The 22,993-nt window shown below is 43.1% G+C and overlaps 1 protein-coding gene across 1 annotated transcript in view; it reads right to left on the bottom strand.

Annotated features, from left to right (window-relative positions):
* Nucleotides 1–723: 723 nt before the first annotated feature.
* Nucleotides 724–22,993, bottom strand: part of Tnc (tenascin C) — an 87,119-nt gene continuing 64,849 nt past the window's right edge. The window contains 12 exon segments of the mRNA XM_052176641.1: nt 724–1,458; nt 2,722–2,885; nt 5,397–5,558; nt 6,375–6,471; nt 7,290–7,441; nt 7,972–8,104; nt 10,878–11,008; nt 11,731–11,874; nt 13,788–13,907; nt 16,144–16,287; nt 17,374–17,496; nt 22,456–22,728. Of these exon segments, the coding sequence (XP_052032601.1) occupies nt 1,348–1,458; nt 2,722–2,885; nt 5,397–5,558; nt 6,375–6,471; nt 7,290–7,441; nt 7,972–8,104; nt 10,878–11,008; nt 11,731–11,874; nt 13,788–13,907; nt 16,144–16,287; nt 17,374–17,496; nt 22,456–22,728 (1,754 nt within the window). The 3' untranslated portion in view covers nt 724–1,347.

Raw genomic sequence — 22,993 nt, forward strand, 5'->3', positions numbered from 1 at the left:
ATAATTTGCAACTAGAACTCTGCCACAGTAGTACATCAAAACCCAAAAGGGGCAGATTTTCATCAGGGGCTGGCTAGAGATGGAACAGAGACAAAGGCACAGGTTTAAGCAGTTCTGTTTACTAACTGGGTAAGTAGCCATAGCCAAGCCCAAGAATCATTCCATAGGAACTGATAGTAGAGATAGCTCATAGTCATTGCCTTCATGTCAAGCACAGTGCTAGAGTCCGCTCCTGGATGCATAGTTTAGACTTCTAAAATAAGAAGTGGGCATTTCCTTTACAGAATAGAGAATTGTGACTCATAGAAGTCAGGTGATTTGGGAATGGTAGAGTATGGGAAGTCTGCCCATGTTACCAATCCTTCTCTCATGATAGAATTTCCAGGCTGCACTAGAAAGCAGACACCAAAGCATCTTCAAAACATAAATCATAAAGAAAGAAAAAATACAAATCATTAAAATGACAAACACGAAGCTCGATCTTAGGGTGTTAAGTTCTTTCAACCTGTAAAACTTCTAGTTGATTTCCCTCTCTGCCTCCTGTCTCCTCTCTCTCCTTCCCTGGAATTGAGCCCTGTGACCCAAACCCTGTGACCCGAGCCCTGTGACCCCATCCCTTTCCTTTCCCAGCACTCTTCCTTTTGTTCAGATACACTGGTTTTGGCGAAATTCAGACTTGACAATGAAAATCAAAATGTCAGACAAACTGAAAAGTACTGTGCTTTTATTAAAAAACAAAACAAAACAAAAATACAATCAGGTACTGTCCAGACGAGTTTGGGAAGGGAACATCTCTTTAAAAGTCCTCAGTTTTCACCATCATCACCATCACCATTATTATATTAATAATATTAATGTCCTCAAAATTTAAACAATATCACTTTTCTGGCTTCAGTTGTAGGAAATGTACAAAACATCAGTGGGGTGTGGGGCAAGGGGTAACTTCCAATGACACACGTTTTATCTTTGTGACTGCAACCAATAACAATTGTACAGCTTTGTGTAAAATACAGCTGGCTCTGAAAATGATCATGTCCACTAGATAGCCAGCTTGCCCCTCTCCCATTGCCAGAACCACCCAAGAGAAGTAAAAATCATGGTGTTGCGGTTGCTAGGAGACTTTGCTCAAACAAGAAAGCAGAAACTGGTTGCAGACTGTTGTCTTTGGTGCAAAGGAAGTCATTGCAGAGGGGCCTATATCAGTGCCTCAGTGATCCATGGTCTGCTTGGATGCCCACCAAATGCCCAAGGATAGCTTCACCGTTGGACTGGTTGTGTTGATGCTTTGGTAAAAATCCTTTCTTTTCTCTGGGCCCCATTCCTCTCTCACCAAATTGTCCCTGGAATTTATGCCCGCTTACGCCTGCCTTCCAGATTTCGGAAGTTGCTGGGTCTCAGTTTCATCTCAGCAAACTGGATTGAGTACTCGTGGCCCTTCCAATGAAACCAGTTAACCCCCTGCAGAAAAAAACCAGAGCCTCATGGGTTAGTTCCATTTGGACACAATGTTGGACCATCACCATTTAGTCATCAAAACACAGAGGGGTTTGTTTCAACTTATAACCACTTGGCATTTTGTGTCTTGACTCTGTCTCTGCTGGCCTGTGTTGTGAAAACTTTCAACCAGGCCAGCTGAATCTAAGCTAACTCTTTACCCATTATTAGGAGTCAACACGGTTTTCACAGAGCTCTGAACAGCCATCTTGAAATAAAATGATGGCTGACATTAACTTCTGTTTCTAAGAAAAAGGGCATAATGAACAGCTGGGTACAGTGTGTGTGTGTGTGTGTGTGTGTGTGTGTGTGTGTGTGTGTGTGTGTGTGTTGTGTTGTATTAATTCACAAGATTCCCATGGGGTGAATTTTACTAAGGGTTTTGCATAGAACAACAAAAATGAATGCAGGTGGAATTCAAGCTTGGCAACCTGATATGCAGAGTTAGGATTGTGTTTCAGCCTTCCATGTGAGGGCTGAGGAGATGTCTCAACAAGGAAAGGAGTTCACCTTTCAAGCTAGGAGCCCTGAGAGCCCACATAAATGTGAGGGGAGGAAGCAGACTTCATAGCTCTCTATAGTCTATATGTGTGTGTCCTCCATACATATACCATGTACACCCCTCTGACCCCATCCCCACACATACACACTTGTGTGAGAGATAAAGGGTTTTGTCTTGAACAGCTGTAAGTCCTGTGGACCTCAGTTTCATGCCATATCATTTATATTTTCTTGAGCTCAGAAATCTGCTGTGGCAGGAGTTGCACTAGACTTGGATGGGGTTTGTGGGAAAAAAAACAGAGGGTGGGTGCTAGGCGTATGAAGGTTTGGGCATGCTTCCAAAATTATTCTTGGACCTCAGGAAGGTCAGCTCTCACAGGGTATGAGTAAAGGGGATTCGAAGTTCATGCCTTCTGCCCATGTCCTTCTTGGGACTATAAAGATGCGTGTGGGCCTGTGCTCTGCCAGGGTTTCTATCATCCCTGTCTCCCTTGAATAGCATCCACTTTAATTAGCTTTACAGAGTTCCAACAATAATTTTATCTGTGTGGAAAATTCTAAATTTGTGACCTCTTTGGACAGTGGTTCCCCTTGGGCTCTCTAAGAGGTAATATGTACTGCCATGTCATTGAGATTTCTCACTGTGTTGGAAGATAACACACTTTCTAATTGAAGTGTCCTTTCCTCACCCACATCTTGCTTCCCCAGCCTTGTCAGACTACTCACCTGACTGTGGTTATTGTCCCCATATCTACCCATCAGGTTGACACGATGACAGTTCTTATACCAGAAAGCTCCTTTGTAGGACAAGGCACAGTTGGTTATGGCTGAGTCTGTGTCCTTGTCATAGGTGGAGAAGGATCTACCATTGTGATAGTTCATGGAGTCACCTGATTAAGAATAAAAGAGAGAAAGAGATGAGAGAATAAAGACTCCCCTCAAATCAAAGTCTCCTAAGGTTGTCAAGGGCAGAATCAAAGGCGAGAACTGAAAGATCCTTGGGTATGCTGGCACTGAACCTCAGATTGGACTGAGGATCAAAGCATGGGACATGAATGCCACCTCTGAGACTTATCTCTGACAGAAGCACTGTTATATGTTAAGAAAGAAGGCGCAGGTGGTTCTGGAAAATTCCATTCATGTCCATCTCTTTGCCTTTCTAATTGTGACCTGGCACAGGCTGAGCTTCCTCTAAACTTTCATTTTCTCATCTAAAAAAAATGCAGACATCCAGTGGCTTCTGTCCACCTCACAGCACTCTTATAATACCAGATATGATTTCTTTTCTGGACAGGGAGAAGAGGCATACAAAGAGTCAAAGAGCAGTTGTTTATGATTTGTCTATATTTGCTTTGCCTAAAAGATCTATGAGGATAAGGTGAGAAATTTGCCTTTACTAATGATGTGTGAGTGAACATGGTAATCATGGTGAACATCTGTAATCCCAGCATGTGGTAGGATGGGCTAAGGCAGGAAGTGTGCATGTTTGAGGCCAACAGGGGCTTCATAATGAGATCCTGTAAACTTCCAAACAAAACAAAACAAAAATAGTAACAGTCGGCATGTCCCTCAAATACAAAGGTACCTCGTTACAGTCACAATTAAGACCTTCAATCAGTAAATGTTGTCAGATAGCCTAGGTGTTTTGTAATCATTTTAAAAAAAAGTGCTTACTAGGCTGGTGTTGTCTGATTCTTACCTAAGAACCTCATTTTCATACAGAGCTACTTGAGAATATTGTCTGGGTCCTTTTTACTCCCAAGCCACAGGGCTGTATGCAAACATTCTAAGACATCCAGGTATTTGATGCTGAGATCTTGGAGTAAGCTGTCAAAGGTCTTTTGGAGTCTTTTTAACTAACGATGATACTCATTAACATACAGGAGAGCAGGCAGATATTGAAGAAACTTTCCTGTGAGACACTATTACCAAAGCACGCAGGAAGCTACAACCTGAAAGGGTTCCTTAGAGTGAAGGGAAAGACCACAGTGTTCTCCTCCACCAGAGAGAGATATAAAGAGAACATAAGCCACATTCTTGCTGGTTGTTGGATTTTCTTGCCAAGTAACAAGATCTTTCCTTCTTGACATGATCTCAGCTAAAGAGGTATTTACTGTCAGGTGATAAAGTGTCAGATTTTTTTTTTGAGGCATGTAAGTGTTAAAATAATTTCCACCCCTGGCTCCCTCTCTTCCATCATTCCAAATTGCTTCTCAAAGGAGCTTTGTGTCCTTTTCGCTGCAACCTGGCTTTGGTACCTATTAGTCAAAGGTGAAGACTTTTTCCTTTCTGGTGGGGCTCCCAGAGGAGTTACAAATCTGTCTCCTGTTTAAATAATCGTAAAATAAGGCCACCCAAAGAGGCCATGGTTTATAGGAGATGGTCTGCATTCTTGACCCAGACCCTCCTTGTTTCCACTGATCTCTAGGCATGCACGCCTGGGCATGCTCTCTCTCTCTCTCTCTCTCTCTCTCTCTCTCTCTCACACACACACACACACACACACACACACACACACACACACACACACACATACACACACACACACACTCCTTCTGTGAGCTGAAATTTTTTGAATTTTTCCAAGTAATTTTTCTGATCTTTATATCATTTTTCTAAACGACGTTTGTGAGGGTTCAGTAGCAGAAAATACCTACCGAGAAGGATGCCACCTTGTTAAGAATGGCCTTGTGATTAGTTTCTCCTTGAATGTGGAGTCCGAAAGCTGTACAAAGGCCATTTTAAGTCAAAGACAAAAACCTCTATCCCCTCCCAAATAGTATAAATGGGCATGTCCCTCAAATACAAAGGTATCTGTCTACAGTCATAAATAAGACCTCAGGCAACTAAATATTGTCAGATAGCCTGGGTATCACATAAAAATAAGCTAGCATATTAGGGTTATAATTGAGGTAAAGAACAAAAGGTCGCTTGACAGTCAGAAGACTAACAATACTAGGAATGTGGGCATCACCAGAGAACATAGAAGAAACACATTTTAACCTCTCTCCGTGACATCCCAATATTTCAGAATACACACATTAGCAGATTGTCAGAGACATCATATGCCCAATATAAGGAATCATCTGGTGAAGACGGAGGGCTTTGAAAGACCATTTTCCTATCACCACTCTACAACTATTAACTACAAAAGAACAAGAAACACATTTTTTAAAAATGAGAGTCATTATAATACGACCATAGTTAACATGATTATTGATCTACTCTACATTTCAGAGACAAGATGTTGCAGATGTTGGCCTAGATGTTTCTAATGATAGCTCTTCTAGATTAGCATCCAGAAGACATTCAAGTATCTGTTGATTCAGAAACAGGAGTGGTAAATGAGCAAATCCATAGGAAGTTCAGGGCTCCAGACTCACAGTGGAGCTACCCCATACCTGCTGTTCCACTGTATCCTTCTACCTTCAGCTTGTAGCGACTCTTGGCATCTCCGACACTGAACCTGTCATACACAGCATAGGCTGACTCCCCGTGGTCTTGTAGGTCCACTCGGAGTTCGTACTGCCCTTGGGCTGTGATTTTGCTCAGGTTATCCAGTCCTGTGGATGACAGGCAATGTCTGGTAAGCGATCACAGGTGACTAAGGCAGTAGGGTAACACTCAACAGTGGGACATATGCAAACTTGGGCTTGAAACATTCTTTGATGGTATGATGGCAGACAAAACAAATCTCATGTTTCTGAGCCTCAAAAAACAGTTCAACACGTTTGCTTATCAATTTCCTTTTGTATTGTGAAGATTAGACGTGATAAGCCTAGGGATATGACCTGAACACTCTAAAATTCATAACCAACATGAAACAATGGATGGCTTTGGGATGGAATGTCTTAGGCTTAGACAGTGGTACAGAGAACAATACTCTGTTCATGTGGCTTGCTGCAAAGTATCCATGATGAATGGTGGCCCTATAATACTAACTTGGGCAAATTTGAATGACAGTGTATTTGTCCATTGGCCAGATTGCCATAGATAAACCATACAATATCCATGAGAGACTATTTTCTCATGACTAAGATGGGAATTCTGCTCTTTGCAGGGATGTTCTGGGTGAAAGATTATGACCATGAGACACATCTCAGTGTTTGGAGCTCAAGAGGGAAGCAGTCCATGACAGCATTGAGGTTGGTTCCATAATTGGTTTAGCATCTGACTTAAGGCAAGGGTTTTCCACAGGCCTGGCTTGATAATGCTTTATTTTTGTGACCTGGAACATTTAATTATTTCAACACTCTGTGGCTCCTACCAAACTTCTTTCCTTCTAATCCTTTCCTGTCCCCATTGCTCACTACAGGAGGGCAAATGGCCAGGAGGACAGAAACAGGTATATCTTTCACAAACTTTCAGAGCTTCATTACCAAGCCAGAATTCTTCTTTGCGGTCTCCAAACCCAGCAGCATAGGCCTTCCAGTTACGATAGAAGTCCTCACGTCCATTTTTGCGTCTCAGGAAAACCTACAACGACATGGATACTTAAGTAATAGAAGGGAAGAGAAGAGAAGATATCTTTTTGGAAGGAGGAAGACCAGAGGGAGGAAAGAACACCCATCTATCTCTAGCTTTCTCCATTGCTTATTAATTCGCCTTGTGACTTTGAGCACATCATGCCCTCACCTCCCCATGTCTAGGGAGAAATGGACAATGTTTCTTAGTTCTGGTAACATCAATGCATCTTGGTCTCTCATCAGTCTTCATGATGCATGACACTGAACCTGACAGTGGAGGAGAGATTGGGGGAGTGACCTACAAACAAATTTTATTGATAAAAAATATATTCTGTACAGCCAATATGGTCATGGGATTGAAATAAGTCTTGAAATTTTAAACATATGTCTGGTAAAGCAAAGCTATTCAGCCAGCACTGATTACTATAGCTAGCAGGTTTGCCTGCCACTGACATTCCTCTCCCCACCTCGTTCTGTTCTGTTATCCCAGAATGGCTCAAAACTGATATTTTAGGATGATCTCTATTGAACTCCTGATCCTTCTGCCTCAACCTTCTGAGTACAAGTAGAAATTTACTAACTTTATTCTTTGTCTTCTGCAGTGCTGGGGATTGAACTCAAAACCTTGTACATTCTAAGCAAGTGCTTTACTAACTGAACTACATCTCCAGTTCTAGACTTCTACTTTCTATTTAAATAGACAATTGTGAAGGACTTCCATGTGACAAGGACTACCTTGCAAAGTCTTATGCACATGTATTTGAGAGTACACACTTCCCCACATCCAAGCCCCTGTCCCAGAGCTCTAAAATCCACTGTGGTACTCACGATCCATCCACCTCCATCAGAGGTCATATCACAGTAGACTTCCAGTGCTTGGGTCTTGTCACCATTTATATAGATGGTGTAGAGGCCAGAGCTGGTATCGCCATTTAACATTGCTTGAGAGCAGTCCCTGGGGAATGGGTATAGGAGTCCAACTGTGGGGTAAAGAGAAAGAGTGTGAGAGTGGAGGGAGGAGGTGGCTACTGCCATAACATATTTCAGTTCATCTATGCAGTGGTTAGGTTCCTACAAGCAGATAGCCCTTGCTTTTCTAAGTCTGTGCTCCTCATGACAGAGCTTATATTAAACTTAACAGTACAAGGTAGGAATTCAAATATGACACCTCAACTTCTCACATGAGACACTTGTGAAGTAGGGGTGTCTTTTTTTATCTCTTTGTAAAGATGAAGAAACTAAGGCTCACAGAGTGTTGATGACTTCTAAGCTGTATCCAGTAGAATATGGGGGAGGGGATTGGATCTAGATGAGCTTTCATTAGCCCTCTGTTCCTTTCACTGGGATGCCCACATCACAGTCCCCAGGCTTCCAAGCACTAATAGGGAACTGAGATGCTTTAGAGATTTTTGTTTGAAAAATGTAAGCTAGAGTTTGAAGGGGAAGTGGAAGGTTGACTCGCTGTCACAGGGTGGGATCTTAAGACTGTGTTCCTCCCTGAGCCCCTTACTTGTGGTGAAGATGGTCTGGATCAGCTTGCTCCTCAGGGACCCACTCAATGCCTGGATCCTTGCAGTGTAGTGGGTGGATGGGCTCAGGTCTGCCAGGCTGTAGGAGGTGGTATCAGGTCCCACAATGACTTCCTGTGGGCAGGAAAAAGAATCAGTGCGGTCCCAGATAGTCTCCAAGTGGAGTTGCTCCCGTTCACTGGCTCATGAAATCATTTATTCACTTAAGAAAAAACACACCCAGAATGTACCGCAGGCTAGATTCCAAGTGTACCTCTGGAATGTCTGAGATAGCAAGAGTGCTGCTATGTAAGTAAACGTTCTGGGATGAGAAAGGCAGAGGAAGTTTAAATAGCACAGAAGCGCTGCTTTGCATCAGTTCTACTTAATGTTGGGTGGGGGTGGATAATGGAGATGGGCAAAGAGGGATTACAAAACACCTTTAATGGAATGTTATAGAGTTTGGCTTGGCATTTCTGAACAACAAGGAGTTGGGAGGTCTGAGAGGTTTTGAACAGGCTTAAGCTGTTAAGACTTAAGCAGCTTAAGCGGATGGTAAGGTGAATTGCACAAGGGGCAAGAGACATTGAGACCATTCGTGTCAGCAGTTCTGAAAGAAGGCTTAGTTATTGTCATAACATTAGAACAGCCTGATAACCTGGGCCTCAGTGTAGACTGAGTTATCACACGGTGGGAAGGCAGACTTAGCTCTAAGAGAAACTAGGCCTCAGGTTGAAGAGCTCTTATTAACAAGATGATGTTAATAGCCTAGTAGGTGGGGCAGGATAAAGGCTTGAGATGACCCTGGAGGAACAGATGTGTGACCCCCACTATGCTTATAGCTGGGCTCTTGGTTCTAGACTGGTGTTTGGACTTAGTTTCTAGAAGATCCACTTTGTCGCAGATCCTTACTAGATTCCAGTTCTTATTAGTAGATAACTTTGATATTTGAGACTGGAATTCCTCCACCATCATGGCAGTACAAACACAATTCTGATCTCTGTAACTCATCAAGTTGATTGGGTTTAGTCAATAATAGGTCAGTGTGGAGGCCACTGGAAGGTTATTTCACTTCCTCGGGACTTCCTGGAGTGGGGGTATGTTATATATGTTTTTACAGTGTTGGAATTGAATTTCCCAGAAGCTGAGATACTTGCTCCCAATCCATAATTTGTTGATGGCAGAGGATGGTGTCACATCCTCCTTGTCTCCCACCACCTTATCCATGATTTATGTGTGTTCACTCAATGCCTAGTGACCTTTATGTGGTGATAGCTCTGGTTGCTAGGGAAGGATCAACTCTCAGGGAACAAAGCAAGGTTTATTGAATTGCCTGAGCATAGACTCCTGTTCAACTCTATGCTTCTGTGTTCATTTGCCAAAGCCTGAATAGTCTGAATAGTCTGAAATGAGGTTAGTGATCCAGGGAAGCACAATCCTAGAACCCCAAACCTGCAGAAGACTTTTTGGGACCTAGAAGTGCAACACACTTTTCTTAAAGGTATGGTCACTGACACCTTGAAGATAAAGGACCAGCTTCAGTTCATACTGTGAATTCATTCATTATATCTCAACTCCAGATAGGCTAGAAATGTGTGTACTTGTGGTTAAACATGGCAGATCAGAAATATCAATATTCCTTTATGTGTTTTTCATACCTTATAAAATAGGAGTCAAATATAAGGAATGAAACTGCAAAAGTGAAAGGGAGGGAGGAAGAGATGCAAACAGGTAGATCCTATGTGCCTTGCTGTGTACATAGGATGGATAACAGAGGAAGCAGCTCCTGCAGTGCCAGAGCAGAGAGTGCTAGGAGCTAGGAGTGGGCAGAACCAGCCCAGGCCGGCTGACATCCAGGGAAGTACCCAGAAAGTTTCTGATGCATGTGTGTAACAGCATAGCTGCCTTTGCAGGCAATGTAGTGTGTGACTCAAGAAAGGTTCAGTTAGTTTAGAAACTTTGATTCCCCATTATCCTTGTCCCCTCAAGGAACAGATGCAGGGGCGAGGTTTACTCTCTAGAGCAACTGAGTTATAGTGGAGGCTCTGGATTCACATCCACCAGGATCAGCTGATCAAGGTACCACTCTGGAAGTGTAAGAACATAAAAAACTTGCTTACAGTAGGAGCCTAAGTACTATGGGGTGCCCCCACAAATTTCAAGTACACAGCAGCTGATCTCTACATTGAACCCCCTTATGTGGAGCTGAACGTCTAATCAGATTCTTTGTCCTTGACTTAAGTATGAAAGGATAAGCTAGGACCAAAAGACACTGGGAAGAAGTTTCTAGTGTGAACAATGGAGACCAGTCCAAACCACAGCAACAAAACTAATAAAATCCAGAAGAAAAATAATCCGAGCTGTAGTCTACAATAGCAGTGACATGTATTTCTCAGCTAAAGTGAAGCAGCTATATAAAATATAGGGGAGATGCTGCAAAAAGCTAAGTATGAGGAGAATTAAGTAAGCTAGCTTAAAAATACAGAAAAGTTCATGGAGGGGAGAACACAGGTAATATTAGCAATAGATATAGCTGGTCTTAACAAGTGACATTACAAGGATGTGGTGAGATACATCACAGTAGGTCTTGTGGTGACACTGTACATGGCAAAGATGCAGATGAGGCTGTTGGTACTTTCTCAAGGAAACATTAGAGGACCATGAGCCCAACTCCTAAAATGTCAAGTCTTCTAAAACACTGCTGTTGATCTTGGCTGTCTCTCAGATAGCTTGGGCCTGGCTAAAGGGAGAAAGGCAAGCATGTGGTGTGTGGCCCACTAGGTTTTTTTTTTTTTTTTTTTTTTTAGGTGTTTAGGTATATCAGAGTGAAGAAACAGTATCAGCTAATCCTTTTATACTTCGATGATTATGCAGATGTTTTACATAGCAATGTGTGATTTATGGATACCTTAACTGTACCATCCACAGATTCATAGACCAGGAGGTATCCAGTGACTGATGCTCGGGGAGGTCTCCAGGTGAGGAGGGCAGTTTCTGACTGAACCTCAGTAGCAGTCAATTCTCTTGGAGAATCGAGGTCTGGAGAAGAGAGTATGTAGCAAGTAAGCTAGCAGGTATAGAACAGACAGCAAGAAGAAAACTGGCCTCAAGTTTGTTCAATAACATTAACCGTGGCCTTAGACAAGAATCCCTCCTGACTACAGATGAGGAACTTGAACCAAAGTAAAAGTTTATCCTATCACCTCAAGGGTCTGAAAGCCCAACATATTCCTGGGTGGTTTGAGTTGGATTTGAGGAGAAAGACAAAGCTGTGAAGATCATTACTGACCCATTATTTCTCACCAAGAGGGCTAAGGAGAGCTAATATTGGCCCTCATCCCAACAGAAGGGACAATCATTTACTTCCCCAAATGTTGAACTTTGTAAAAGATCTCAATACATAAAACTCCCAATGAACGTCTAAGAAAACTACCCTGAAAAATCCTTAAAAACTATTTCCCAGCCTGGAGCATGGATCATTAAATGCTGGGTTTAGAGCCAGAAGGGAGTGTTTTTCCACTTACAAAAGCTTCCTTTAAATATCCTTGTCTCATCCATTGGGTCATTTCAGTTCAAAGGGAAATGGCATGCTTCTTTGCGTCTTGATTGAGTGGGCAGTGGTGAATTTAACTCCTACTGATGTCATTACACTGTGAGGGCCTGACTTAGGGAGGAAGAGCAGGGGCCGGGATGAGGTTTAAGATGCAGGCTGTGGGTGGGCAATTGAGAAAGGAGAACTTCCACTCTGGGCCTCTTGGTACCTGTGGTAAACTTGGTAGCGATGATCGAACTCCTCTGCTGTCCTTTCTCTGCAAAGACACTCAGTGTGTACTCCGTGGCAGGCTCCAGGTCATGTAGCTCGTACTCCACTGTATTCCCAGACACGGTGCGTGTAACTTCGGGTACTAAGTATGAAACATACATGTGTGGCAGTTACCCCTTGGCAAACAGCACATATACCTCCTTCTAGCACACAGCTTTTCAGTGACGCCACAGCAAAGAAGGTCAAAGTACTGAAGTGACTCACAGGCCTTTCTCTCTTGACCACTCACATGATAAAAGGTGGATCATACAGAGATTTTTTTTTCAGGGAATAGATTGGAAAGATGTTTTCCCATGTAGTATGGCAAACTTGCTGGGAAAGTTGTTCTTGAGGCACCTGAATGAGCTCCAGGAGAGCTGCAGGTAGCTCTCCAAACCTTGGGTACTCAGGCTCAAATTCACTTTGTGCCACTTCTAGCCACACCCCTTCTTTTTCTCTGTACATCATTCCTCTTACGAAGTAGCAAAATGCTGCCCAACCAAGGATTAGCAAATCATGGCGGCTGAGGGGTGACAGTGATGGACAATAGAGCCCAACAATGGCTTTACGTCTACTGGGTCCATTGCTTTGGCAAAAAATATCCATCTCATAATCATAGGAGACGCCCATTCTGCTTTGTTAAGATTGGTGTTTCACAGGCAGAGAACTTCACACCTAACAACAGGGGAGGGGGAGAGAAATCCCTGGACAGCTGTACAAGTTGGGTCACTTTGCCTCGTTCTCAACAAGCCCCACCCCTCTTTGGCCAGGTCTTGATTAGTCCTGATCTAAAATTTCCACCATTCCCTCCAACCATAAGCTGATGTTCAGGGGGGGAGGACTCCTTCTCCCTCTCTCAGAAGAATTTCCTCACAATGAATAACAAAGAGGAGAGTGGATAAACTAAATTTTCTCCTCCTGACTCACCTTTTCCCTTTTCCCTTTTCCCGGGAAACTCAGGCTTTTGCCAGAGCTAAACAAAGATTTTAAGAGCCCCACTCCCACCCCTGTCCCCCACTGCCATAGGATATGGTGTCGTGTAATATTGTCAGTGAACGCCAAGCAGTCTTGAGCCATAAAATATGAAACTCGGAAAATAAAAGAATCATCATAAATGTATGAATGGGATTAGAGAAAGGGGCTCCTTTTCCTCATTTGATTTGCATTTGATTGCATTTGATTTACTTCCTGGTGGTTGCTTTTGGTTGATGGTCTCAGCAAGAGTTTAATTTGCCTGCTCGGTAAGATGGTACAGATGGTGGCAGATGGGAAAAGCAAATTTCTTTCAATCAAGTTTGCTTCAGTCAGGCCCTCCTGTGGCCTCTGAGAAGGCTAGGCACCCCAGGACCTCCTGATGCCATTTGGTTAAGACCTGAGATTCTGGAACCCTTCTTTGTAAAGAATAAGAGCTGCTTCCTTGAGAGCTTGTCCCGCCCTGATGTGCTTTGAATATGAAACGTCCCCACAGACTCAAGTGTTTGAAAACTTAGTTTCTAGTTTGGTAGCCTTGTTGGAGGTTTTGGTTTAGTGAGGAGGCAGAGCCTACTTAAAGAAGTGAACCACCTGAGGAAGGCTTTAAGGTTTTATCCAAGGCCCCATTTCCTGCTTCCTGACTGTGGATACCTTGTGCCCAGCAGTTTCCTGTTACTGCTGTCAGCACTTTCTTAACATGCAGGAGTTACCTTCTTGAATTATAATCCAGAGTAAACCTGCTACCCCTTAAATTGGTTGTCAGGTATTTGGTCATACCAATGAGAAAAGTAACTCAGGAGTCTAGCAAGGTGGGATGGGTCAGCAAAATGTGCAAAGCTCCAAATGCATCTTCTTTTTCTTTTTCTTTTCACTTGAATGGCTTGCCCAAGTCTCTTGAGGACACAGTGGAGATAGGCAGAGACATTGCTGGCTCTTACAGTGTACCACTGAGTTTTGTTATCCCATTGTACATTGAAGGGGGACATGTCTGCGTGTCCAAGACAACCCTCATCAGCGTGTAGAGAATGTGGGACAGGACCTTACCTCTCTCCCCTGTGTAGGAGATGACGTAACTGTCCACAGCAGCAATGGCTGGCTGCCACATGGCCAAGGCTTCTGAGTCTGTGATGTTGGCTGTCAGAAGGCCAGATGGACCATCCAGAGCTGGAAAGAAATACAGGGGAAGGGTTCATCACGTTAGAGGATAACACAGAGGACACATGCTCCTACGGGCTCAGAATCAGGCTCGTGGAACAGGCTAACCTGGATTATACCATGACGCTTTTCCTTATTGTTAGTTTTGGTCTCTGTATCCTCATATGTATAATGGGTATGATAATACTGGCTGCTTTTTCTTTTCAACTTATACGTGATGTGACCGGTAGGCAGTGTTTAATGTGTGACAAGGGTTATCATCAGGATTCATGTTCCTTTTGTCCAGGAGAGGAACATAAACAAGCATACATAGAGGAGACTTGTATGGTCACTACTGCCTGAGGCTTTTCTGGGCTTTGGTTGATACTTAGGGGATCTAATAGTTAATAGTCTAGAGGTCTCTAGGGTCATATTCTATTGTGGCTTATTTTCCTGTGCCTCCGTGTCTTTGGAAAGGCCACGTCACTGAAGAATGACGGAAGTCACTGTAAAATGTGGTAAGGGAAACTCTCAGCATTTGCTATTAACGATATACTTTGTAAAAGTTTTTAGCTTCATATTTCAATCCTTGGAGTGAGGAGGTAGGAAGATCATGAGTCATCCAGAGCCACATAGTGTCTCAGACAATAATGACAAATGTGTATAAAAATGACAGATATACATTTATCTGTATGGGGTATGTACATGTAAATGCAGCTGTTCAAGGCTTTGGTTAAATAAGGAATTAAATTCAAGGAATCAAATAAGGGCAGAGTATGCTCTTAAAAGATAAGCCACTGCTCTGGCCCTTGGGGGTTATTTTCAAATGACTTGTATTGTCAGAGTATCCTATTCCAGGGGTCTTAATCTCTGGCTTTTTTTTAGGGGAGCATATTCCTTGTTCAGAGTTTCTTCTGTGAAAGTTGACTTGAAGTTGACTTCAACTTGAAAGTTGAAGGTGGGATATCTCCCTTACTTTTTCTAACATTTAATTACTCCCTCAACAGCCTAGGAGACAGGGCAGCAGCTCAGCTCAGCTCACAGACTGGTACCTAAGCCTCAGGGAATTGGCTGCAGAGTCGGGAAGTGACAAACCAGTGTCAGGGAGTCAATATTCCCCTGACAGTGTCTTCCTGTTTCTCTTGTGTGTGTACAGACCCTTCTTTAACTGGTAGTAACTTAGGCCCTGGGAGGAGACACACCCAGCTTTTGTGTCTGAGGCTGTGGAGAATTATCAATGCAAGATTTCTCAGGGAAAGCAGAAGCGCAAAAGGAGAGTAGACGGGACTTTGCATCCAGATAGATGCTTTAATTGTTCATTACCAACTCTTGCATGGAAGTAGTATATTTTTGAAACTTCCTGGGAGGCCTATTCTTTGGATCACCAAATGGACTGGGTTGGACAATTTGTCATATCTCAAAGGATAAATTGTTTAGAGACAGAGTTTTCTGAAGAGAAATTTTCCACTTCACTCACCCACAATAGCATCCATTATTCTTAAATTAGATTTTAACAGGAAAACAACCTTTATTTTAAACAGTTGATAGGGTTGGTCTGAGTGACCCTTGTTTTCTCCCACATTTCCAGTCTGTTGCTTTATAATCTCCTCATGTCTCAGGTGCCTCTTCTACAAACTGGGAATTATTACAGCAGTGAGGACACACTGTCTCAGGTCTATCAACAGTGCCTTAATTGCAGCGGCTGCCAAACAGGGGACAGCGCGGACAAAGTTCTCACCATCCCACACGTGCAGAAACAAGTATTCTGGGGTGTGGGATGTTCACAATGCTTCCAGGCAACAGGGTCAAGGACTGAGGTGACAGGTAAAGTTGTCTTTATGCTTACTGACCCCTTGCAACACTGATGCAGGAAGCAGAATCGTACCCATTTGGCAGAGAAGTTCATCAGACCTCAGAGAAATTAACTGACAGCTCATGTGGTGAACACATGGAAGATTTAAGGTTTCAGCTCACTATGGTTCTTATCTTTCAGTCCTTTCTACAGTAGCAGAGGAAGTGGAGGCCAGAGGACATTCAGGGTATCTCTGGGGTGACCCAGTTTATTAGAGGCTAAGGATGAGAAAGAGAGAGAGAGAGAGAGAGAGAGAGAGAGAGAGAGAGAGAGAGAGAGAGAGAGAGAGAGAGAGAGAGAGCGCTTCTGGATGCTCTAATCCCAGCTCCCTTTCCACTGGGACTCCAGGAGCAAGCTTTTTTGCAAGTCTCAGTTGTGAGTCAAGGATGAGAGACACTGATCAGGGGCACCCACCTGTGATTAGAGACCCTGAGACCGGATCGCTTTCTTCAAATCCCTTCATGGCAATCACACTGACGTGGTACTCCACCCCAGGGATAAGCTTCACCAGCCGGGTCTCAGTGTCTGTTCCATCCACAGTCACCATGGATGGGGCACCTGGAGATTAGCAAAAGATCCACACTTCCTTGTCATGCCTTCCAAACTGGGCATACCCAACTTGGAAATGAAATTATATCTTTATTCAATTTCATTCTCTTGAGTTCCTCTCCTTTCATCCCACCCTCTGGCATGAAGGAAAAGACCTTACTTTTTGTATAATGTTTTTTCCATTGGTGCAGATGCCAAAAAACCCAGTCAGGAAAGGAAAAAATCATGAAGTCACAGTGTACTAAAAATGGCAAGTTTCCTTTCGGGAAGGAGTTGGCATGTTGCACAAATTTTATTTTCTTTATTCTTGTCACTCCATGCACTATATGGGAAGCTCACAATGTAGTATAGATCCAAGCTACTTAACTCATTGGGTTCACTTAAGATGCTACAGACCCTGTTACTTGGAGCAATGTCAGTCATGATAAAAAAGATGGTCCCAGTTAAATGTGTGCTCTTAAATTTAATTAAAATTAAATTAAATCTGGAATTTATATTTCTTAGAATTTCAGAAAACTGGTGAAGAGTTTGCAATCCAGCTGGCCAAATGCCCAGTGGAGATGCTACAGTGTTGCTGTTACCAACTAGGCTGTCTTTTCAAACCTTCAACAAGAGACAGCTCTCTACCTGTTAGGCTGTTTTTTGACTATACTTCCCTGAGGTCTTCATTAAAGTCTGTGTGTTCCAAGTTCTCACATTGCTAAGACTCAGTTCTCTATCTTGTAGTGAGATAGGATATGGCCCCTAAGGGCAAAACCTCATACATATCTCAGTCTAGCTTTCTAGATGACTGTGATCAAAGGAAAAAAAAAAGATTGTTTATATAAATCCACTTGATCGTAGGGAATCATTTTCTCAAAAATTTTTTTTTATAATTTCAAGGCCACAAAGAGTGTTAATAAGCTGACTTTTCCAAAAATAGTTTCTTCCAAAATGTCTTTACAAAGGGCATCTTTATATCTCAGAAAGAGGGAAGTGGTTTTCATTAGCCATGATGTTTGGAGGAGGTGTGATAAGAGCACCCAGGGTCTTATTTGTCATTTAACCCCAATTTTGCATGTTCTCCCCACTCTCTTTCATCTCCAGGTCCCCTACCTCCTGTCATAGGCACATAAGTAATCCGGAAACTCTCCACTTGGGAAGTAGGTGCACTCCAGCTGACTGTGGCTGCATTTTCAGTGATGTCTGAGAACATGATTTCCTTTGGAGAACCCATGGCTGTCAAGGAGAAAACAAAACAGAAACCCTGAAACATCACCTATGTTGCCTATCAGTAGGTTTTTCCTGGATTTCTTGCCTGGGAGCCTTTAGTATCTATAGTTGATGACTGAACCAAGCCATAGGAATAGAGACTGCATGAAACATGGTTCCACTGTGATATGAAAGAAAACTCACAGCAGATCCAGTGACTATGTAGGCCAGGGGACTGTGGGCTGCATGGTCATTTGGCTTCACCTGAGATAGATGTTAGCATGTAGGCCAGTTTCCACAGAGGAGAGGCAAAGAGGATGGCTTCACAGATCTGAAAAACTTACTTTGATTTCATTTTTGGCATTTTTCCAGATCTTTGTTTTCTATTTCTTTGGAATGGTAAGCTATAAAAGTGTATGATTCCTTCCAGATTATAAAGCTTATTCCTCATATAGACACCCGTGAGATGAAAACTAAGTTATAGCTATTATTCAAAGGATCAAAGTAAGTCTCCATTCCCTAACTAAGATTGTTCTGATGGGACCTTTCTGGATCACTGCACTGGGCCAGCCTGGCATCCGGAAATTAAGCTCATTTGGAAACTAATTTTGACAGCCCAGTCATGTATCTTCAAGGAGATCCAAAGCCAAGAATCAAGGTCAAGTCATAACTAAATTTACACCAGTGGACACTGGGTCCACTGGTGAGAAGAAGCCCATGACCAGAGGGCAGTTTTGCTGCCTTCATTTCTTCTTGTTTCCTTTGGCTTCTCTCTGTGTTTTTTGGCTTAGGATTCTGCCTGCTTCAGCTGACCATGCTAACTCAGGAAACAATTTCCAGTCTCTAGAGAGCCTGCTTCCGTGTTACTTCCCTTCTTTAGCCCATGTTGGTCATTAAGCTTGGAAACATGTAGAGTTTTTAGGAGAGAATGTTTTCCATACCCATTTCTGTCTTTTTCTCTCATCTAAGACGTCTGCTCTTACAGCTTTTTTTTTTCCTGTGACCTAGAAACTACCCCATTCACTGTGGCTACCACTCCTTTTTTTTTTTTTTTTAATTTTTCCTGTCCATGGCAAATCTTTTCTTTTTCAAGCCACAGTGTCTGAGGTACCTACAAGATCTTAATTGTTCAAATACCACTGAAAGGCTGGGCAGCCTGGGACAAGTCTCTTCCCTTCAATGAGCTTCAGTTGCTACATCTCTCCAATGGTGAAAGTGGTACCCACAGGAATGTTTTGAGGATTAGTGGAGATAATGAATGTAAAACCCTTAGTATAGACTCTGGCATGCAGAGAATTCACTAGATGCAATTGTCCTCTCTGTTTTCTTCCTCATGTGACTTTTTCCAACACAGGCTACCCAGAACCTTAAGATAAACCCCCAGGAAAGGTCTAGATGAGTCTAGCTGAGAGTGGATCCTACTGATAAACTCTTCCTTGGAGTATTTTCCTCTGCTTACTCAATTCACTGACTTGTTTGAACTGGAAACCTTGCTGGCTGATGTAGGTTATGCTACATTTTAGAATCTGTATTTTATAAATGAAGCTTTCTTCTTTAGATCCCAGTTTTCTCATCTAGACAATGGCAATAGTATCTACACTGCCTTATATGCTGTAGGAATCAGTGACCTCATCTATTGCTTACTCAGGGGCATGTGTTTGGTAAGAGGTAGTAGGAAAGCCATCAGGCATCGTCTGTAGCAATGTCATAATAGTGGTGGAATTTCAGGAGCAGTGGGCATGATATTTTTATACTAAAGAGCTTCCTAGGTGTTTGTTACTTCAGTGTGTAATTTTCCATTATGGGGTCCTCAAGTCCCAAGCCCTACAACAGACAGCTAAGCACAAAACACCAGAGTCATACCTATTAAAATGTTGGGGAGGGGCTGGGGATATGGCATAACACTAAGAGTCTAACTGCACAAATATGAGTGTCTGAGTTTAGATGTCCAGTATCCACATACAAGCTGGTTAGACACAATGACCTGTCTGCAACCCCAGGTCTCAGGAAGCAGAGGAAAGAGATCTCTTCCCCTTCTATGAACTTCAGATAGTTAGACCCACTGAATTGGCAAGCTCTGGGTTTTAGTGTGAGATCCTGCCTCAATATGTAAGATGGAGTATGATAGAGGAAGACATACAATCCCAGACTCCATAAGCACAGACACACATGCGCCTGCATCTTTCAGACATCTATGGTACCACAGGTGTGAACACACATAAAGGTCAAGGTCACACAGCTGCTAACTGGGAAAAACATGACTAGGTCTAGGTTGCCCAGAGACCACTGGCTAACCACTACTTTGCACTGCCTTCCTTGCTGCTCTAGATACTCAAGGATGGGCAGCTGGTAGCCAGACAGAAGTATGTTACAAGGAGGAATCCCAGCAGACCATTATCAGGAGGTAAGAGGGACAGGTCACCACTGAGGAGGGCTCATGGTAGTTCGAGGGAAGAGAGAGAAGAGGAGGGGGTGAATAGATAAAAGGGACACTTGAAGCTGGGCACTGAAGATGAGGTAAGGCATGTCCTTGCTCTGTTTAAATCATGTCTTCTGGCCTCTCCTGGTCCTGGAGCATGGGTGTGCAGGCACACATGGACACATTGCTTACACATGGTACACATACACATATGCTTTTTTTCTCTTTAGCTGTGAATGTAAGACCCCACAGAGAGGAGTCCAAGAGGGGGACGGGATCTTCCTAACAAAGCGGGTTCTGGCTTTTTCTTTTGTTCTTAAAAAAGCAAATCAACTCATAATTATTCTTTTGGTTTTTGCGTTAGAACTACAGGGATTATAGAAGAAAAAAATCAGCAAAACAAAATCAGTGATCAGAACTTTGAAGAGCAATGTTTATAAACCAAGATCAGCCTCTGCCTGTGATCTGGAGCCATTCTTTGGCAGCCACTGGGGGATGGGGATCAATGTTGGGGTGGGATAATCTGGAGCACAGCTATGCTAAGCACTGTGCAACCAGTATCTGAACTGGGGGTACTGTAAGCAGAAAGAGAAGTACCTTTTCTCATGCTACATTAATGCACTGTCACCATGTCTACAACCACTAGCTATAGTTTCTAAGGGTAGTTTCTTGCTGGTTGTTGCATCCTGTCTCTTGTCACAGTACCATATCTTGTCATGCCACTGAGACAATAGTTCAGTATGCAGCACACTTACTGCATAAGCATGTTGATCTGACCACAACCCCAACAGCCATGCAAAGTACTGGACACAGTGTCACACTTGTAATTTAATCACTGGGGGACACAGTGACAGGATCCCTGGGACTTGCTGGCCTGTCGGTCTAGCTGGATTGGTAAGTCCTGGGTCTCAGCCAGAGGTACAGTATGAAAAAATAAGGTGGGCTGAAGAGATGGCTCGGTGGGAAGTGTGAGGTGCTGAGTGGAAGTCTCTTGCGCCTGTATAAGAAGCCAGACACAATGGCCATGTGTGCATAAGTGTTATGTGCATGTATGTGTGGGGAAATCCCTAGAATTTGTTGGCCAAAGGCCTACCTCTAGGGTCAGTGAGATACCTTGTCTCAAGATAGATAAAGTAGGTAGTGATAGAGCAGGAAACCCTGCTTCCTTCCCTGGCCTCTGGGTACATGGAGACATGAGCACCTTTATACTCAGACTTTTGCACATACATATATATGTGTATATATATTACACACACAATATGTCTTGCTCTGTCTCTTTGTCTCTGTCACACACACAGACACACACACACACACACACACACACACAGAGAGAGAGAGAGAGAGAGAGAGAGAGAGAGAGAGGTAGATGGCTTCCGAGAATAATATCTAAGGTTGACTTGACTTCTGACTTCTACATGCAAGTGAACATACACACAAACAGATACACAGACATACAGACATACAGGCACACACACACACACACACACACACACACATATCATCTCCTGCATACCCATACAACAAAACATATTTTAACATAGGGAGTTGGGACTAATATTCTCTGTGTCTATCAGACATAGCCAGTGTATATCTTCACTAGTTACCTGTCAACTGGTTTACTTATTAAGATAATTACAGTCACACTGGCACAATCAGATCATCATAGCAGCCTGATCTTAGACACAATACGTCAGCTTTCTGGGCCTCAGATTCCTGATGCATCAGTAGACGAGGCTGAGATCCTTTGTGTGTAGTGCATTATCTCTCGGTGCTTATCCTTTCCTTGGGATGGTCTGACTCCCTCCTCAGATCCCTTTGAGGGGCTGTCTCTACGCAATGCCATATTGTCTATTCCCTTAATTTTTTTAAAAGTACATTTTCAAGTCTTTGTTTCTCCCTCTTAAAAATCTCATAAGGTTTATGACCATAGTAGTTATGTGTCTGGGTATCGTTTCCTTTCTCCTTTGCATAGCTGATAGGATAAAGGGTCTTATTTCCCCTGTGGAGGGCTCTTCACGCAGCATCTCATGTTTGTGAGCCCAGGAAGACCATCCCTCAGTTTGCTAACTACAAAGGGCTCATGTTTTCATCCTTGCAGGTCTCGGTTCCATGCCTCTTCGCCCCTTACTCATCTAGTGCAACCGGAACATCTGACCAAGGAACAAGGGATTGCATTCTTAGATACATCCTATGTGCTAGAAAGAAATGTTTGAAATTTAAAATGTCTAGTAGCTGTCAAGATAATGATATAGGAGAGGCACTATGATGCCCTGCTACATCCCAGGTCCCATGTGGGTTTTACATGAATTAACTCATCAGATCCTCATCATCCTGCTGAGTAACTGGAATTATACACTTTTTTGGAACAGAGGTTTGTTCACACAATCTCGGAGAACATAATCTATGCTTAAAGGAACCAGGATCTGAACACAAGCCTGTTTGCACCGCAGAGCTCTTGTGAGGCTGCAGCCCTACAAGAAGAAGTATCCCAGCCTTGAATTCCCTCTTTCCTCTCCTATTTGTTTATAGATACCACTGTTGCTATGGCACCTGTTTGTTTACAGTACCTGTTGTTGCTATGGCACTGACTGGCTGGGATCGCCTTCCTCGGCTTATTCCATAGAGTTCAATTTCGTACTCAGTGGCCTCTCTGAGACCTGTTATGTCCCTGGTACGATCGGGGGAAGGGAGGGTTATTTCTTGTGGTTCAGATTGCTTTTTGGTATCTCTGATCCTGATAACAAAACTGTCGAATATCCCTTCATCAGCAGTCCAGGACAGACGGAAACCGTCTGGAGTGGCATCTGAAACTAGAAGGTTGTCAACTTCCGGCTCAGCTTCTAGAGGGAGAGAAGATGGTGGAAGGAGGAGAGAGAGCATTAATTAGCCATCCATGCAGTCTTCCTTCTGGTGGAGTATCAGATTGCAGTGCTGCCTCAGTTTTCAGAGACAGAGTGCCCTGAGATACCAGGAAAGAAAATCATTCCACATTAAAAATTCTAGTAGGGGGAGGAGAAGGAAAACATGGAGTTGACACATTCGATACAAGCCGAGCATACTCTTGCATCTGTGAGTTTTGTCTAAAAGTAACTGTAGCAGTCCACA

The sequence above is a fragment of the Apodemus sylvaticus genome, chromosome 3 (assembly GCF_947179515.1).
Source record: "Apodemus sylvaticus chromosome 3, mApoSyl1.1, whole genome shotgun sequence".
Lineage (NCBI taxonomy): Eukaryota > Metazoa > Chordata > Mammalia > Rodentia > Muridae > Apodemus > Apodemus sylvaticus.